At 35.3% G+C, this 14,867-nt stretch overlaps 1 protein-coding gene across 3 annotated transcripts in view; it reads left to right on the top strand.

Moving 5' to 3' along the window:
- The window catches only part of LOC140148578 (nicotinamide/nicotinic acid mononucleotide adenylyltransferase 1-like), a 65,381-nt gene that overhangs the window by 30,032 nt on the left and 20,482 nt on the right, over nt 1-14,867 (top strand). For all 3 annotated transcript variants that reach the window (XM_072170602.1, XM_072170588.1, XM_072170595.1), the window contains exons 2-3: nt 8,407-8,495; nt 12,885-13,001. In XM_072170602.1, the coding sequence (XP_072026703.1) occupies nt 8,407-8,495; nt 12,885-13,001 (206 nt within the window). The remainder of the gene's footprint in view (nt 1-8,406; nt 8,496-12,884; nt 13,002-14,867) is intronic.

Raw genomic sequence — 14,867 nt, 5'->3', positions numbered from 1 at the left:
TTTTCACAAGGATTTTATAAATTTTAAAATTGATTGGGGCACTTCGTTAAGAAACGCCCTGAAAAATGTGTTGATTTTGAATTTATAGCCTTGATATCTTTGATGAAATCAATGCTGCTATTCCCTTGATTACAATGTAATAGGGTAGGCAACAACAACAATATCAAAAAGCAATTATTTGTAAATCGAATTTGGGATGAAAATCAACAAGACAGATTTAGCAGGCCTACAAATTTCTGAATTATATAAAGTGAAAAACAATCAATCACATCAAATAAAACTAAAAAGAAAGGAGCAAGAAAGAATAAAGAAATAGGCTAGTGAAACAGAGAAAGAAAGAGAGAGAAAGAAAATGAACGAAAAAGAAAGAAAGAAAGAAAGAAAGAAAGAAATGAAAAAGAAAGGGAGAAAGAAAAGAGGAAAGAAAGGAGGTAAAAATGAGAAAAGAGAAAAAAAAATGAAAATTCAGCCACACGGAGACTCGAACCCACAAAAATAGTTCATATTAGATTCCCAGTCCAACGCTCTATCCACTCCGCCATAGATCAGCTTACGGAATTGACTGTCCTCAAAGCGAATGATATAACTATAATTGGATGCAATTACATTTGATTACAATCACGTCCGCATTATGGCTCTTAGAATAAACACGCATGTCGGCGCTGAAATTTTGAACGAACTGATGGAGGAAAACCTCGTTTTTTGCAAAACAAGCTTCAATTTGGAGTGAAAATCAAATGGAATAGCAATTGGCAGAATATTGAGAAATAATGTAGGTATTCAGATGTCTAAATTAACGTCTCGTAATCAAGATATCGATAATTTCACAAACCAGCTTTTTCTCAAGCAAATTCTCCAAAATTTTCCCCCAAACGGGCTTTTAAAATTTAATCGGTACTGTATTTGGTTCTTCCCCATGGCAACATTATTTCTTTGATCGATTTGTAATACAATAAGAAAAAGAAGAAAACAATCACCGGTGTGGATTTATACGGAGCGCACATTTGAAAAAAACCTCATGGAACGTGTTTTTGATCTTGTGAACATGGTGGGTAAAAATGCTTTAAACGAAGGATTTTCAAATTTATTCTAATAATTTGTATATAACACACACAAAAATGTTAAGCTACATCCAATGCACCAACATTTCACTCGCTGCGATATTTGATTACTGAGAAAACTCTGTTTTAGAGAACAACTTTATACGTCTTTTATCGTTTTTTATCGTCTCTTTGTGTAACCTTAAGTTGTCTCTTATTGATACCTTCCCTGGCTGAATTTTGGCAGTTTGTTTCATATCCCTGATTTTGGCAAATTGTGAGTATTTGTCATTTTCATTAAACATGCAAATTTTCTGATACAACTAGCTAAATGGCAAGTTGTTCTATTCCCTACAAACCCCAAATTCTTCCCTATAATGCATGGTGCAGTCTGGACAACTCAATCATTGGCATTCATTGCATTTCTAGAGATGGACTAACAATTCAAAGGGAAGACACAAGACGTCCCTGGACTGTCAAACACCTCCAGGATCTTTATTCTTCCCCAGATTGTAGTCTCATGGCACAATCTGGACAATGGACATTGTCATTGAAAATTGTATCTACATGTAGGGAAGATAATCAAGGATTTGGATCCAAGGTCGAGGTTTAAAGGGACAGACAAATTTATTTTCATAGAGCTGTTAAGTTAGATAAATGGTTCTGTCTTCCCTTAGAATCCCAAATGCTTCCCTAAATGTACAAAGTTTAGTACTAGTCTTGACAAAAAGAAAATGTATTGAGCATAAAATACGCAGAGCAGAAACTAGCTCCCTTGACCAATAGTATAACCATTGGTCATCCCTTGACCAATAGTATAACCATTGGTCAACCTATAATGCCCAGGGAAGAATTGCTGAGACACCTATTCTTCTTTTATGCTAAAGCATTCCCTGATTTCCCTCAATATTATTATTTTGGAGGGATTGCATGGCTACAAGCTGGGAGTGGATTGGGTATAAGCTGGGGGAGTATGCTTATGCTATGCTCATGGTTCTTCCCTAAATGACATTGAACCATAACCCAGTCCCCCTACACTAAGGACCAGCCACTGCCAGCCATTTGAATTTCTACTTCATTCCAAACATAGCCCCCATACCCCACTATCCACATGCTCCAGTTTTCTTCCCCAAATTCTAATAATTAGTTCATTTTATTTTAATCTAATCCCTGAATCCGATTGGAATTTCTTTCCTTTTTTTTTCTCTCTTTCTTTTTTCCCCTTTTTCTCTCTCTCTCTCTCTCTCCCTCTCTCTTTTTTTTACCAAAACACAAAATTCTTCCCCAGAGGGGTAAAATTATTCCCTCCCCTTTGGGGGCGATTAACGGAAGAATAAACGCCCCTGTAATCAAGACATACAACATGGCAGGATTCATGACCAGCTTTTTATTAGAATATGTTGCATTCTATTTCATTAATTGATGTTGATGACAACACCCGTGTCAAAGTTAACTAGTAATCTATCCTGGATTGGCAATAAACAAATTATGAAGTTATAATATAACCCAGAGTTACCATATGTTAGTGTTCAGGTTGCATTTTAAATTCCATGTGCAATATAATTGAAACTGTGAAGACTTAAATTTCTTCTGTCAGTTTTTAAATTAAAACTTGAATGCCTGGATCTTGAAGTAAATAAATGGTATTCCAAATTGGTTGGTGAAGTTTTAACAATTTCTGCGCAGAAACTCAGCTCACCACAATGACTATAGACCCCTATTGAATAAACTCAATCAAAAGGGTATAACAATCGAAATGGCAGACATGTTGGTTCCAAGTTCTATGTGACAGAGCGACAGGTCTCTAGTACGATTCAACAACCATTCACACCTATCACCTGTTTTATTGTATTATCATGCGAATTGCTCTGTGGTAGCTTGTGGTGGCCAGAATAAAGGAATACGGGACAGCAAAGGGCACAAAAGCCACTATGTACTGAAGAATGCTTTGTACTTGAGGAGTATCATACAAGGCCAATAGCAATGGAGGGGTAACAGAGGCTGTGGCCTTGGTGAATTTTGAAGCCTGCCTAAGACTTTTAAAAAAGTAGAAAAGAGAAGTTCTGTAGTAGTATGTATAGTTTGTGCAGCTTATAATTGGCAAAAATTATTTGGTGTTTGTTAATGTGCATGTCAATGAAGCCCCATCTTATGCTTGCCTAAATTCACATAATCATGGGCCAGTCACAAATTATGTTAAGTTAAGTGCTGCACTGTACTACTAATAGTTTCCACTCCATATCAATACATGATGTTATGAGTTATTTTTTTCACCAATTATAAGCTGAACAAACTATAGAGTACCTTATATAACATTTAAATGATGCTTGTGTTGCAAAGCGGTTCTTTATTCCTCACCATACATCTTTCATAGGAAGAGATATGATAGCATGAATTTTTAATATTAAACCACAAAAAGTTATTATGGTAGTGCTTTCAGCTAGAGCATATCCATTATTTATCATATTTGAAATTGCCGATTCCTATGTATCAAAAAAGCGATACAATTTGAAATGTATTCTTTATGAGGTATTTATACCTATTTCAGGGCACTCAATTGGAAATGGACGGGTAATTCAAATATTTGCTATTGAGAGATGTCTAGAAAGGAATAGAAAAGAATTGAACTCGTTATCACTGATGGTGATGTAGGAATGCTATTCACAAACTGTAAATTGAGTCAGTAGTGTAACATGTATGGACATTTGTATCATGATGTTAGTGCTAGGTTGATAGCCCGAATGGTCATTAGTCCGAAAGTTCACTGATGTGGTTGCAAAAAATGATCCTTACCCTAACCCTAACCTACTATAACTTAGCCCTATTCCTAACCCTAACTCAAAACCTAACCCATACTGTAATCCTAACATCTAACCCCATCCCGACCCTAACACTAACATTATGCTAATCTAACCTTATCACTAATCCTAACCTAAAATGCCCTAAACCTTAAACATAAAGCCTTCTCAGGCTAATGACCCTTTGGAGTAAATGTCTGTTCCTGGTAAATTTACGGAGGGCTGTGTCACATGTATGTTTATGTAAATTAGAATTGTCCCTACACACAAACAAGTGTGTTCACACACACACAACCCTACTTGTAAACACTTGCAAATGAGGACTTACATATTTGCAGGGCTTTACAAATGCCCCCCCCCACACACACACACCTGCACTCTAAGTTGTGCTGTTACAACATTTGTAGTTCGCCATATTCAGACTAAAAAATATAAACTATGATATATACCTCTACGTTCAACTGAGAACAGAGTGTAGTTAAAAGATGGGTTCCTTACACGACCCAGGCTGCTGGGACTCTGCCTTATTCATTATAATCTGCACCCGAACTGATGTTTAAATTTAGATTTAATAAGAAACATGCTCCTTGATGAGTGGATAATGCTAAGAGCAGCCAGATAAGTGTGTTTCTGTGTTTTGGTTCTATGTATATTAACATGATTGATGCAAGTTCACATGTGCAGCAGGTTGAATTATAGATCCAGCAAGATGAGTTAACTCAATGTATTTATTGTGTTTGTTAGGAAGATGTAAGGGGTCAGGCGCTTGATCTGTCAAAAGATTAAACTGTCATTTACAGGTTTTACCCCTCGGCCTATATAACATCTCAATATTATTTTATAAGTTATCTATTATTTTATTTCCTAGATTTATTATTATTATTTGCTGATTATTATTTGTTAAAAAAATTAATACTAAATCTTATCTGACCTCTGATCAGCCTCATTGTCAAATACACAAATTAACTGTCAAATGGAAATGACTAATGACATAAAACATGGTAGTTCTAAAACCTGTCATTTTTCTCTTCCATATATATTAAATATTACAAATTAGCTTATCCCGTTATCCCATGGCTCGGTCAGTGAAAAAAGCAATGACCTGGCTTTGCGGTTTGTAGATCCGATGCTTGAGTGCAGTGACCACAGTGAGCCACACACAAGTTTGTTGATGTTACAGCATAATCAGCATTTCATGATTGTGTAGATGAACAACATACCATTGATTAGTGGTGCAATTATAAAAGAGAGTCACATAGGATGTCTTTAGTGAGAAAAAGAGAAGTTCTCAGGGATGAAGGATCTCCAGGATAGAGACCCATATATACAAATAGGTTTAGGACTTATTCCAAATCTGGAACTGCATGTGGATCAAAATAGGTGACACTCGGTACCATTGGTGTCATTGGCAAAATGTCCCAATTTTTTTTTATCTTTTCAGCCACTTTTTGACAATTCAGGTCAATTATTCCCCCCCTCCCCCCATTTTTTCAAGACAGATTGACGGTAATGCTTGGTACAATACAGAAAGCGGAAGTCATGGACACACACAGATGCTGTGAATTATAAGATGAAGATGACCCATTAGGAAGGAAACCCAGGTGTTTTGTTTCCAAAGAGTGTGACAAATGACATGAATTATACCTTGTGTTTGACTGGCTAGGTGATAGCTCTGCACCAGGATCAGGAGTGTTATATGTAACATGTAGAAGTGTGGGTATGATGGAGATGACCAGCACGTATCAATAATTAGCTATGTAGAGTGTAGTAAGAAAAATAGCAATAAACCTGGTGTGAATTCCAGTCAAGTTGAAAAAGTCTTAGTTTCAAAGTTGAGCTGTACTGACCAGTGACATCAAACTGATCATAGAGGTGTATTTATATTAGAAGCCAAGGTGATTTGTCAAATGTTGGTGTTGTTGTTTTCACTTTAACCAAGCTGATACTGTAAAGAGTGATATTTTCATGGTATTTATTTTTTCCCTGATTTGAACTGTTGCAGCAGTCACACATTAAAGCCTACGGGTTAAAAAAAATATTTTGCAGGCCTTTAAATAAAGTAAATCGTCTATGCTTTCCAGCTATGTTGTCATTGGGCACACTACTACTGCTATCCAAGCGTTTCTGTCTTTGGTCTGTGTCAGTGTGTGTGTGTCAAGTCTAGAGGTTCTGATAATTATTGCAAAATAAAAAAAAACCCAGCTGTACAATTCTAGCAATATTGCCAAATATTGTTGAAGGAGATTATGTTGAAGGTATAATGATTTGCTAATATATATTAGCTATATTTGGAAATTTGTATAAACAAGATTCAACTTTATTTTACTATAAATGGCAGAACCCTTACAGGTTGGTGTAAGGCTATCATGGTATTAATTAATATAATGTGATATACTTTTCTACAATTTGTTAACCAATTTGTTAGAAAATTTGTATGAAGTTTGTTTTGCTATAAAATTAACATGCATACAGTGTACTGTGCACCTGAAATGATTCATAATTCGCCAGCGAAGTGGTTACATAACTCCCTGGTAACTGGATCACGCACCTTTTGGAAATGGTAATACATGTCATAGACTTTGTGTTGCGATCATTTCGATCGTGGTGCAGAACTCAAAAGCGTGATCCAGTTGACATAGTGATAATCGGATTACACGTAACACTTCGCTGGCGAATTGTCTTTCTTTTGATAATGACATTTTCATAGCTGAATGCCTTACATGAATGCATAACTCAAATTACTATTATGATTAGGTTGATCTAGGCACATATGATACTCTGAATCCAGATTGATGTAGATTACCTTCTTCATGATGCATCTGCATGAGCAGTGCGGACAGGGGAATGAGACTGCATAGGGTTAAATGTCGGGACCTAGGTCACAATTTGAGAAGAGATGAGGTCCGACCAACGGCCATTTGCGGAAGTAAAAAGTCATGTCTATGACGTACCATAGTCTGCCTATTAGGAAGATGATTAATATCCTGCATATTTAATGTCTCATCAGTTACTTGGTATAACTGATTTACTATAGAACAGTTCTTGTACGATGTTTTAATATTTTATCATACATGTATTGATAAATTGTGGAGCAAATATTTATTAAATATCTTGCAGGGTCTATGGTAAGACCGATGTGCCTACTAAGCATGCCGGGAAATAAACTGACCTATGTCAATTCAGATCGTAGAGATGAGGTCTGACTTGTGTGAATCGTGACCTTTTTCAGTCACAATTCCTGGAGATCTAATTTCCCTGGTGCGGATAGGTCATCTGTAGAATTTGATTTGATGGAAAATGTATATGGGACAAAATTTCTATGATTAAGTCATCATACACAGCTCAATACTTCATCCAGATCTGGACAGTCCAGTTTGAAGCTGGATTGAAAACCACCTGTGGATAGCTCAATAAATGGGGAATTTATATTGGTTAGAAAATTACTTAAATAGTTAGCCTAGTTAGATCACTGGGGCTAAATACTACTTGATATGGTATTTCATAATGCATAAAGCTATTATTGTCATATATATTGGCCTAGTTTGCTATCTTCTGAAGACAGTAATGACTTCCCTCAGGTAAAGTGGAGTAGTGCAATGGACTAGGTTATTATTCTGTCACAATAATTACGGAAAATGCGGTCATGGCTATGTGGATTTGTGAGATGTGTTTTGTTTTTATTTCTTTTTGTAGATAGTATGTTATATACCATATTTAGCTGTATCATTTACAGAAGAGGTACAGAAAACCCAGTATTAATGTTCTAATATGACCTTTTAATGAAATGTTATAATAAAAAAAAGGAAACATTTTCTGCACTTGAATATTATGTTGTCACTTTGGTTCAGTTTTTGTGACACTTGTGACATTTGACATTTGTTTTCAGACAGGGCCATAGCAAAGTCCAAAAAAATTGGGCACCCTTTAAGATTTGATTTTAAAATAATCATTTATGTTAACTTCAGTATCATGTTGCAAAGATGACAACAAATTGATCCAAACTGCTTGGTACGGGTCTGTTTTCAGTAATCTGGGGGAATGGATATATATTTTTTTCATCACAAACTAAAATAAATTTCCTAAATCTTCAGAGTTCAGGGAATGCAATAGTGATCATGAAGCACATTACAGACTCAATGGTCAATGGATCAACCGTCTTGTTGACATGATTGTTAATCAGCCAATCAGCGTGGTTGTTTAGCACTTCTGTGTTCATACACGTATACGCTCCATGCACTTATTAACTCTGGACAATTTGAAAATTTAGTTTAGGTATCAAAATAATTATTCTTTATTCGATGTCATTCTTCTACTGCTAAAAAGTAGATTGTGAAGTACTTACTTCAATTTTGTAACAAAATACAGGATTTATAAAGGGTACACATATCATTTACAACAAGAAGGAGGAAGAAGAAAAATTATCTTATATCTCTTATTATCCTTATATCTTATTATCACATCTCACTTTGATTTGACATTATCATCTATACTGTTGCAAAGATAAATCCTATCCTTATTATGATGACATTTGATTAATCCCTATCGTTTCTTTTCATTTTTTTAAACAGAAATAGCCCGAGATTACCTCCAACGTCTAGGAAAATATCAGGTAATAGGAGGCTTAGTATCACCAGTCAATGATGCATATGCCAAAAAGGTAGGTAGTCGATAAGAAAGTCAACATCTTTAGGGTAATGTCAAACTACAGATTTGACATTTTCTTGTTATTTTTGACTGGGCTAAGCACCTGATGAACATTTGAAATGATCTGTATATTTTTGTTTAAAGCTTCCTGTGTAGCAAAGTAGTTTCTTTTAAAATTAATTCTTAAAGGTTATTTGGCCAAAGATTTGAGATCTTACTCAAGTCCCAGTAAGATAAGAAGTACAGTCATGACAGTATTCATCAGCAACAAAACCAGTCTTCTTCCTATATACGTGCATACCTCAAACCAACACTAATGTGATAAAGTCTGCACATTCATCCGTGCAGAACTCAAATCTTCTTCACCTTTACTGTTCATTCATCTGTGTGCATCGAGTCATGTTTAGCAGGTTGAACATGCAAATTTCTGAAGGACATTGGAATTATAAAAGGAAGGGAATTTTGAGAGCTGCAGAAGATTAAAATTGAACTTTTTGTTTGTGTATTTTCTATTTTGGCACGTTCATTAAAATAAAACACCATTAAAAAAATTCCATGTTTTCTTTAAATTTACAAATGTAAAGAAATTGGATCTACCAAATATTTTCAAAACTTTCAAGACTTTGCCTTAATAAATGATCAATGCCATGAAAACAGCAACAGTAGTGTTTACTTATACTTTTGATGTGCATCACCAAAGCTTAGGCTGCAAAAACATTTGATTTGAGCTGTACCACTTTATTTTATGATACGCTACAAAGTGCAAGAATTGGTTTTGAATTCCTTCCACATTTCCCTTCTTTTACATGCAGTGAAAAGTAGGCTAAAAAGGCAGTTGATATTGCGCGTATTGTGGTCACGTAGCTTCACAAGTATGCCTCTATGATATGTTGCTCTACATTCAACTCAGATGGAGTGAAAGTATTGAGACTAGACCCATGCTTTTGACTTAGTGGCCAAAGATGTGACAACTCCTGATTAAGCTCCTGGGATAAACTCCTACCAAGCCCAGGGTAACTGTGAAAATCCAGAAGCATGGAACTCTTTCAAATGGTGCTTTTGAGACTAGTCATACATTAAAAAAAGTAATACATTAAAATACATTAAAATGCTTTTTACCCAGCAGACATACAGTTGGTGCTAAAACATAAACATGTTATAAACACATATAGGTTTTGTACAAAACGTTTTGATAACATTTAACATCTTCTCTTATCTTCTCTGGTTTTATATGAAAAAGGTTTGGGACAATTTAAAATGGCAAAATGCTATTGTAAAATATTTGTTGGCAAACATTTTTTTACAAAATATTTTGTCAACACTTAACATTATGTTAGAATGTTTTGCATGAAATTGTCAAAAATGTGAATGTTATTAAAATGTTTTATACCCTTTATAAATAATAACCCCACATTTAAACATTTTTAACATTATGTTAGAATGTTTTGCATGAAATTGTCAAAAATGTGAATGTTATTAAAATGTTTTATACCCTTTATAAATAATAACCCCACATTTAAACATTTTTGGTAAAAATTTTGTGTTTGCTGGGTATGCTTCTGTTTTGGTTATTAGGCACTTTTGTCTTTATAGTGTCATAGGAAAAAAAAAATTTGGTTTTAATAGTAGGGATGCCCACTCTCAATACAGTTTCCACTAGAACGATTTTTCATTTACTGTGTGCGTGCACTCACACACGTATTGTCTATGGAGAAACTGATCGATACAAGAAATCCCAGGCATGTTAAATGGCGTACATACTTGTTTTGATCCAAATGTAGGCCTATATCAGGGTGTTTCAAGAAATTCCTGATTCCACCAGAAAACATTCACCAAACTTTTTCCTGTTTGGTCAGTAAATAGAGAGGACCTTCCTGCATGAAGAAATCAACTTTTTTTAATGAAAAATTTAATGAGATGAGAACTACAACAGGTTGAAGTGACACCATTCCGTGCATCAGGTGTTCAAACGCAATTATCTCCGAATTTGGAGTGAATCAGACAAGCAAACTTACATACTCATAAAATTTAACTATTTATGAAGACAAAATGTGTAGGATGTTAAGAAATTTAAGAATGTTTAAGCCTACGCGGCCCATCTCAAATCATGCACTTCCCGTGCACTTCTCACTACCATGTCCATTTCATAGGGAGTATAAAACGGGGACCATCATGGCTTCCATGCACACAGTGTATTGCTCAATGTAGTAAAGATAACCTTTGAGTTGGAGCAAATTTCTCAAAATTGGTAGTGATTAATGTTACCAAACTTATGCCATGATGAAATATAATAATTTTTGAAGATAAAATGTGCTGACCTTAAAAGATTGAACAATGTTTAAGACTACCGCTTTTCATTTGAAATAATGCACTTATTGTTCATCTCCTCTATGGAGATATTTTCCATGGCGGCCATCTATGATCATGCTTGAGGTTTCAACAAACAAACCATGGGTTTTGAGGTCTTATAGTTTTTGTTGTATGTCAACAAAATCGATTAAATTTTCAGGATGATCTTATTTTCATGTTGTTATAAGCAAATATAATGTTCCAGATAAGATAGTTAATAAATACATTAAGAAAAAGTACCTTAAAGTTGCACTTTCTGTTAGTATTCCTTTTGGACTTTAACTTTTTAACATGTTCTAGCAGCCCTATATAAAACCGTGACACTCGAAAGGCCATATCTCTGGAATGAAACGTCCGATTAAGATTATTTAAACGCCAAAATGTTTCTTTCATCAATTCCCATCCAATAAGTTAGGTCTGAATCAATTTAAAAGTACTTCCATTTTTAGTGGACATGCCTATTAATAGTGTCATTGGAAGTAAATGTTTGCTGGCTGGGTTACTGATTTATATCGATTTCAAAATATGGATGAACATGGTGGATGTTCAAAATTGTTCCTCCTGTAATCCTGTAATAATCAAAACTATAATTTGTTGCCATGCTAGAGAAAAGACAGTGGTATAGAAGCAGGCTGCAGTGAGATTGATTTCATTGCAATTGACCATTATTAACAAGAACTCTGTCGGGTCATCTGTGTATTATGGTCGTACGATTTTGGTAATACACACTGACCATAAACCAATACACACTGACCATATTTGATAACCATGCACTGACCATTGCATACTGTGCACTCAAACCATTGCAAACTACTGACCATTACAGCCATGCTAAACATCGGCCTGGCAGTGATGGGCAAGATGTAAGGCAGATATTATTATGTCGGGTATCTGTGATCATGCTCAAGATGGCAAAGGAAACACATCGTGAATTGATTCTTTGCCTATATAGGTCATGAGGGAAAATAGAGGTCAACATCCTGACAAGAAAAGTGTAATCAATAGTATTAGTGTGTGTGGAAGATGGAAATTAAAAAATTAGATTGGCAATTTCTATAAAACTGCATCTGCCAAAGCTGTGTTTGGATTTTATTAAATTTTGAATCGCGTGGTCAAGATGTCCAATCTTTGGAAGTGGCTTTTGAGATGTTTTTGTGCAAGAAAGTTTATATGAGCTATGTATCTCAAGAAATTTGATGCCATGTTGCAGACTATCAATTGCAGAAAGCGATTTCCCTGCACTGACATATGGAATTATGTTTGTATGAATAGTACGGAAATTGAATTTCAAGATATTGCATAATAGGGTCGGGTTTTGAATGATGCTGCTAGTGCTAATTACTAAGTGGGTTATCTGTGCAGTTAAATGTACACAACCAGACAGCGGCCCTATCTATATGTTTTTATCATCAAGACTTAGTTTGTGATTTTCAAACTCTTAGTTTGTGATTTATATCACTAGAGTGAATGGAATTCCTGGTAGGGACTTACTTTGGGAAGGGGACCAAATTCAATATGTGGGATGAGATGATGCTTTATATTGAACCTTATGATACTAAGTATTAGGGAGTTATCTATTACACTAATATAAGCTAATTGCAATCTGAGCCTTGTCTCTATCTGTAGTTGTATAACATGGATAGACTAAACAGACTGGCTCCTTGTGATTTGTTTTGGTGAAGGGGTACGTGTCCTTGAGTGAGTGCAAGAACATTGTATGCGCAGACGAGGAATCGCTGAGAGGCATTTATATTATTAAAATGAGCCAGCTTCCGATTTAATCAATGAAATACAAAAGTCCAAGTAAATGTCAAAATATCCAAGTAACAACTGCATTTGAGGGGCCAGGGAGGGGGAATACGATTACAGGCACAAGGTCAGCCAACAGAAAGGAAGATCAACAGAAATCATGGTAATGGAGTTGATTAAAGTTCAAATGATGAGTGGCAGATGAGGATGAAGGTTGCAATGATTAGAGAAGGAGCACAAATGATGTGAAGTATTTTGTGTTGATTTCAACAGTTATTTTCTTTTTGTTACTTTGATTATTTAGGACTTGATATCCGGTAAACACAGAGCAGAGATGTGTAAACTAGCCTTACAATCATCGGATTGGGTGAAGACAAGTACATGGGAGCTAGAAAGGGACTGCTGGACAGAAACTGCCAAGGTAAGGACCATTGCCTCAATAATGTCTTTAGTTGGACTTTTCCCATGCTTTCCAGTACATCTGCCCCCCCCCTTCATTCATTGTTGGGGAACAAGATGCAAATATTGATGACATTATCCCTATCAATATTGCAGAAGAGGGATGTGAAGGAGAACATTGTTGGGAAATAGGTTTAGCATGGTAACATTTCTTCCAAATACCAAGATTGTAGTAGGTGCATAGTAAAATTTCATAAACATAGTGTAGTTTTCAAAACTAAGATTCATTGTAAGAATCAATTGTGATACACTTAGTCAGTGCACTACATGGATATGTCCAATGGTGCAGAATTTTGCTCAGAACTGAATTCCTTAACTCATCACAGGTACAATATTTGTTCATTTGTTTCGGCTTTGAGAGCTGGGTATTTTGTTAATAAGAGAATGAACTTTGCTAAAGAAAAAAAAGAAGCTTGATACAGCTTGCGTATGATCTTTGGTGTTAAAATTAGCACATTTCAAGCATCTGGGTGTATGGTGTGATGGGAATGTGGGGGAAAGATCGGCAAGTATGACATTTAAAATCCAATAATGTTGAAAGTTAAAATTTGATTAAATCAAGTTTTGAAACAAGTCTTTTTGATTAAAGCGTAGGTGATAGAAGGAAATGAATAAAGATGTAGGCAGTGATAATAGCGGATGTTGCGGTGCTGTTTTGGTAAACAACTCCTGTGTCAATGACCACTAAATATTGTCATCAGGAGTTTTCCGGTCTATAGCAAGTTGTTGTGATAACCCATGGGATTTATTATTTGGTTTGGCAATGGTCATATTGCGCTCTGGACATGTCAACTTGTTTTAACCATTCTTAGGTCATCATTAAAGCTTGTGCAAGATATTTAATATTGAAATAGGAAAGCATTTGCGTTAAAAAAGGAATGGGTGATTATAAATAAGAAACGTCTGTCTTTGTTTTGTTCTTTTTACTTTATCTTTTTTTATCAAACGTGGAATAAGCTTTTTGGGGGAGCTTTTTGACAATAATAAACCACATTTCATTTCTCAAGGACTATTAAAGTAAGATGGCCTTTTAGCTATGTGTATAAAGTACACAACAATATTGATATCATTCAATCATTCTTTTCATAAAGCACACGAAGAATGTACAAGAAACCCAGGATATGGTTTGGGAGACCCAAACACTTGCAGGGTAATCATCAAAGGTGTTACGCAATTACAAGATGTCAAAAAACAATTGATCAAAACATAAATATATAAAAGCTTTGATCTGGTAGCTTTTTGTTTTAAACCTAATTGAAAAGTTCCAGATTTGTTGCAATTGGCTATTCCACTTGAAATTCACACTACCCCAGTAGAAGATTTTGAAATATCTTCCACAGGGAGATGTAACTAGTCAGGGTTAATCATTTTGAAACCCATACTCCCCCTGCATTATAGCTTTACCTATATCTTCCACAACTGGAGTGAGTATTTCAAATGGAAGTTACCCAACTGTCTATTCTATTTGAAACCCATACTCCTTCCACAGGGGTAGTGTGGATTTTAAATGGAATAGCCCAATCACTGACATCCACCTCATCTGGTTCAGTTCCTCGCATATTATGATGGCAACTCTAGTCACAACACATTCTTGACAACTTGTAATTAGTATGTGTGGGGTAGACTTGCTAACACATTACTTTGTGCACCATAGCGTGCATACAAGCAACATGCCAATGTTCATTTTACACCTGAGCTTGTTTTCTATTTAAAAAGATAATATAAACCCAAGTTTTGGCACAATATAAGGACAACTTTAATTGATTTGCTGGCTTATAGATTTGTCCTAATAATATGGTCGGTAACCAAAGCAACGTGTTAATACTGA

Source organism: Amphiura filiformis, chromosome 1 (genome assembly GCF_039555335.1).
Source record: "Amphiura filiformis chromosome 1, Afil_fr2py, whole genome shotgun sequence".
In the NCBI taxonomy this organism is placed as follows: Eukaryota; Metazoa; Echinodermata; class Ophiuroidea; order Amphilepidida; family Amphiuridae; genus Amphiura; species Amphiura filiformis.
This window is presented reverse-complemented; position numbering and strand designations above follow the sequence as displayed.